This window comes from Triticum aestivum, chromosome 5D, assembly GCF_018294505.1.
Source record: "Triticum aestivum cultivar Chinese Spring chromosome 5D, IWGSC CS RefSeq v2.1, whole genome shotgun sequence".
In the NCBI taxonomy this organism is placed as follows: Eukaryota; Viridiplantae; Streptophyta; class Magnoliopsida; order Poales; family Poaceae; genus Triticum; species Triticum aestivum.
In genome coordinates, this window is record NC_057808.1 from 382844443 (window position 1) to 382850317 (window position 5875).

At 44.5% G+C, this 5875-nt stretch overlaps 1 protein-coding gene across 1 annotated transcript; it reads left to right on the forward strand.

Annotated features, from left to right (window-relative positions):
- The first annotated feature begins 1913 nt into the window (after positions 1-1913).
- On the forward strand, positions 1914-3135 carry LOC123125027 (uncharacterized). The gene has a single exon (XM_044545569.1). It carries the CDS (start codon positions 1974-1976, stop codon positions 2625-2627), a length of 654 nt encoding a protein of 217 aa, XP_044401504.1. The 5' UTR covers positions 1914-1973; the 3' UTR covers positions 2628-3135.
- The last annotated feature ends 2740 nt before the right edge of the window (positions 3136-5875 follow it).

Consider the following 5875-nt stretch of genomic DNA (forward strand, 5'->3'; position numbering starts at 1 on the left):
GTGCAGATAGTTACTGAAACTATCATGTCTACCTTCATACTGCACTCTGAAATACAACTACGTAGATCTAGGGTTCATTGGCAACTATCATAACCTGAAATTCGTCAACAAAAAACTTCCTACACTGACCGCAAATAGCATTTCGAGACAAATACATAACTAATGGATAGAAAAACGCCGGCTCAATCCCAAGGCAGAACCAGGATGTGGCTCCGGGCAGGCCGAGCCACACCGGCATGACAGCCGCGGCGGCGGCGGCCAAACTGTGCAATGCCACCGAACACGACCAACACAGGACTCCGCCGCCGGCGGGAATGCCGGAGCATCGCGAATCCGCCTGAATCTCGATGAATCTCGAGCGGAACATTGACCACAGAGGAGAGGGGAGAAATGCAAGGAAGGAACGTGACCGTGGGAAGGAGCATTACCTTCACTCTGTAGGCACTCCGGCGAATACGCTCCGGTCCGGCGAGTCCCACCGACGGGCGCGAATGCCGTCGACTCTTCTGCCTCCGCCGTCGCCTTCTCCTCTCGCCTTCTCTTCCAATCGAATGAACTGCGGGGTGGGTTGGGTGAGTAATGAAGTGGAGAGTAAATGGAACCGTGAGGGGAGGAGGGGCGAAGTGCGCGACGTGGCTGACGGCAACCGCAGTTCGGGCGTGGCGTGCGGGCGCAGAGCAGTTCCACCGCACGCCTCCGAGTGGCAACCGTTGACCGCGGGGGGGCAACCGGCGTGTGGGCGAACACTCTCACACACCACACACGCGACTTGTCCTACGTGGCACACAAAATCAGCCAAAACGTGCCTAGATTCGTCCAGAAACTGTTGAACGGCGATGGAGGCGTGTGGTTGAGTTGGCTAACGCCCACACGTGTGGGCGTTATCTTTTTCGTATAAATTTAGTAATTAAGAAACAAATGGTTTTACCCACAAGGAAAATTTGCTTCAAACTTTCCATATAACCTTATAGACAAGAAATATCAACTAAATTGGATCTATTTTTTTAGAGGAAATAGCATAAAACTACCATAATTCTGGCAAGGGTTCTGAAAAATTACCGCTTTTTGGAGTAAATTAGCATGCTCCACTGACGAGATGGCGCCAAAGCATCAGAAAGTTAGTACCATCTGCTCAGACCGTTTGTGCCCCAAGCGTCGTAATCAGCTGCCGCAAGCCGTGACGACGGACGCGATTAGCCATAACCCCGGGCGATCGTCCATGACACTGTCTGCTACTGCGTATTTTGTTCCGAAACTCGCTGTCAGCCAGGTCTCGATCGATTAATTAATTATTAAGCTCGCCATGCATGCACCATCCGTTAGGCCTGTCACCCTCCGGGAACCTTCGACTAGGAGTACGTGGCCGAGCAGAACTACCCACTCATGCATCATTTTTACTGTTACTATTTTCGTCCTGGTTTATTAGTCCTTCTTATAGTTTGAGTCAAACTTTAACCATTGATTTAATTATAAATAAATAAATTATATACCTCAGAAATAGTATCATTGAGTCAAATATGAATCTAACAATATAAGTTTTATGACATATAACTTATAATTTGTTAGTCAAACGTACGATTAACGTTGGACACAAAATATGAAGGGACCAATAAACAAGTTGTCATTGTTGTTGTTTATCCATTTCGTTTTAGACCGTTGACTCTTCATGGCCACGGACAGCGTGGACTTTGTCGCCACTAGAGTCATGCAGCCAGCGGCCACAACTTGTCCTTCAAGTACCCCAGTGCAGTGCAATGCAAGTTATCTCCTTGTCTCCGTTGACACTGACAGGATATGACGAACTGGCCTGCGTCATGGCATAAACACATCACGAACCTCTTGCACACCTCTCCTGACTCCCAACTATAAAAGGCTGGATCACACGCTGGCTCGTACCAACAGACCAACCAATCCACTTTGCACTTGCTCACACGATCGATCACTACGACGAACAAGTCGTCCCAAGGTAATAAATGGGCTCGTGCATCTCGCGCTCACCGGCGTCGTCGGCGGCGGCGGGGTCCGGGCGGGCAGTGGCCACCAAGACCGCGAAGGTGGTGGACGTAGACGGCTCCATGGCGCAGTTCGCGGCGCCCGTCACGGCGCGCGAGGCCCTGGATAGTGTACAAGAGCGCCGCCCAGGCGCGTCGGTCTTCCTGTGCAGCTCCGACGAGCTCCGCTTCGACGTGCCCGCCCGTGCCCTGGCCGGAGACGAGGCGCTGCAGCCCGGATGGCTCTACTTCGTGCTGCCCATGTCCACGCTCCGCCGCTCACTCTCCGGGCCGGAGATGGCCGCGCTCGCCGCCAGAGCCAGCTCGGCGCTGGCCGTTGCCAGCGGCGTTGCGTCACCCCCGCGGCGCAAGAACGGGGTCGGGGCGCCCGGCGCCAACAGCAAGCGACGGAAGGCGGCGGCTCGTGTGGCGCCACTCGTTGTCGCTGACGAGATCGCCGGACCAGACGGTGGATCGGATCATCACCATACGTACGGCAAGTACGCCGGCGATGAGCCAGCGGCGAAGGCGTGGAAGAGAAGTAGTTGGGGTGGAAGCCGCAGCAGCACTCGCCGTCGTCGCCGTGCATCTGGCACCCCAACGCTGAGCTCCATTTTGGAGGCCGATGACTTCTGAGCAACCCCGTATTGATTCAATGGTTCGATTCTTGGGAGTTGGGCCAACGCTGAGCTCCACTTTGGAGGCCGATGACTTCTGAGCAACCCCGTATTGATTCATGGTTCGATTCTTGGGAGTTGGGAGTGGTTAGCAATTTCTGATCATGGATTAGTCTAGTTGAGTTAGTTGGTCCATTCTGTTGAGTTGCTCAACCGGTGTACATACTGCATACGAGAGTTTTTTTTAACACAGTACAGACGCAAGCGCTCATATACACGCGCATACATTCATCTCTGTGAACGCACACACGCACATTCTACTTCACCAGGGCTTGAACTCTGGTGGGCTGGAGATACCATAGTCCCTCTAACCATCCAACCACAGGTTGGTTCGCTACTGCATACAAGAGTTATATGTACAACATGCTTGACTCTTCGATGTGTACGTGTAAAATCCGTATTGTGAAAACTCATTTTTTTAGGGGTGTGAAAACTCATATACGCAGATGCTGACACCGCATGAAAGTACTACAATTTTGGGCCTAGCATTCTGTTTAGATATCTGAATTCTGCATTGACGCTCAGCTTTTGTTTGCTGCAAGGTTAAAAGATTTTTGCCTCTAGTTCAGCTTTGATTGCCCGAACCTTTGAGGTAATTAAGCATTTTTTCTTTGCATTTAATGATTTTTTTGAATAGATGTGGTATGTGCAAAAAAAAAGATTCAAATTTGGTATATGGTGTTTGAATGCTTGAATTTGAAATATTGTCAAATTATAGGCAATAGAAAATATAGGAAATAGGATTTACATGTATGAATTATTGTGGTGCTAAAACTTGACACATGCTATAGTATATGGCTGTGTGCGTCACCTGATGCAGAGGCCAGGGGTCTTCCCCTATTTTCAAATAAAATAGTAATAATAGTTGTTGTAACAACAACAACAACAACAACAACAACAACAACAACAACAACAATAATAATGTATATCCACTAATGAAGGGATTATTGCTTCTGCCCGTTCGTTCTAAAATTACCCCTAAATTTGGCGCAAATTAGCTACTATGTCATCCATAAGTGAGAAAAATTTCAAATCATTTATTTTCCTTCACAAGGCACCTTCGATTGGTTCCTTTGATTGGTTCATTTAGGCGCAATCCCGCTGGACATCGCAAGTCGACAGTTACCACACTGGCTAGAGCTTCTCTCTTCCACCCGGGAGACCCATGTTTGATCCCACCTTTCTCCGTGTTCCTCCTTTTTCTCTTTTAAATAGTGAGCACCTTTTTTTAGGAACAAATAGTGGGCACATGAGAGCCAGCGTCCTATTGGGCTGGCCCATGACCGGGGCTGGACGCCCTTTGTTTTTTATTCTAGTTTTTTGTTATTTGCTATTTGTTTTGTCTTCTCTTTTCCTATTTTTGCTTATTCAAAATAATTCTGGATTTCCAACAGCATCCAATTTTTTTTCCAGAAATCCTAAAAATGCTTGTGGATTAAAAACAATGTTCATGATTTTGAAAAACTATTCACATATTCAAAAAATATTTATAAATTTGAACCAATTTTCCATATATTCAGAAAATATTCATGATTTTTGAAAATGTTCAAAAATTTAAAAAAATGACCATGAATTACAAAATAATTTCATTGATTTACAAAATATTCATGATTCAGAAAATGTTAACGCATTTCCAAAAAGTGCTCACTGATTACAAAAATGTTCATTGATTCTATAAAAGGATTGATTCATAATTCTTTATCAATTCAAAAAATGTTTCTGAGTCAAAAACTGTTCGTTGATTCAAAAAAAAGTTCGTCGATTCAAAATTGTTCACAAATTTGTAACGCCAATTTAAAAAATATTCATTATTTTAAAAATGTTCAGGAATTTGTAGAAGATGTTCGTGAATTGGAAAAATGTACTTTGTTACTTTCGTAATAATATAATATTTGTTGGGCATCACTGAGGAGTAACGACGAAAAAAGCGTAAACAGGTAGCGACAACTAGATAGATATTTCTTTTGACTAATTAATTGGAAACACCTTGAGTACACTTCAAAAAATCATACCATACTTATTTAGTTGCGTAACACCATTTATCATGTTGTTTGTCATGTAGTACCGTGAAAGATTTCAAGGAATTTGTTGATGTCGTTGGGTATGTGTATGAGGGATGGCTTTTTCCCCCTTTACAATGCACGAGCATATTTGCTAATGATAATAATAATAATAATAATAATAATAATAATAATAATAATAATAATAATAATAATAATAATAATAATAATAATAATAATAATAGCGAGGAGATTACATGGGAGAAGGTTGGAGTGCACACAAAAGACCACAGCCCCTAAGAGTAACTCTAGCAAGTCCGCTTAACTCCCAAAAGAAACTTATTGGAGACCCCCCAAAAAACATTCTAGGTATTGGGAGGTTTCTTTTTTGCGATGGTAGGTATTGGGAGGTTGTGACCTAGCACATCCCCTAAACTTGTTGTTTTCATTTACTAGTTCTCATCTCACTCGCATATAAACACCATTTTCACATCATATTCTATTCAAAGTTTCAAACTTTGACAGTCAAAAAGCACAAAGTTCGACAACACTTTATTTGCATAATTTTCAATTTTCAATTTCCAATTGAAACCATGTTGGCGCAAGAATTCGGCCAAAATATGCCCCATATCATCCCAAATAGGTTATCAAATACCTTATGTATCATCCAAAAGAAAGAACATAAAACATACAACAAAGTGCATCACAGAACCCTCATTTCCAATCCCACTACATCCACCCAAGTGTCTGATTCCATGGCATCTTCAAAGTCTTTCAAAGCGTGAGCTCTCAAAAGGTGCTTTCCTAGTCAAACATACCAGTTGCATCCATAAACATGAACCTTGCTTCTTGCTTCTTGCTCCTTCTTGTTCATTTCTTGCTTGTATAGTGCTTCGATGTAGTTGTTGGGGAACATAGCATGCAATTTCAAAAAAAATTCCTACGATCACGCAAGATTTATCTAGGCGATGCATAGCAACGAGAGGGGGAGAGTATGTCACGGTACCCTCGTAGACCGAAAGCGGAAGCGTTAACTTAACGCGGTTGATGTAGTCGAACGTCTTCTCGATTCAACCGATCAAGCACCGAACGTACGACACCTCCGAGTTCTGCACACGTTAACCTCGATGACGTCCCTCAAACTCTTGATCCAACAAAGTGTCGAGGGAGAGTTTCGTCAGCACGACGCCGTGGTGACGGTGATGGT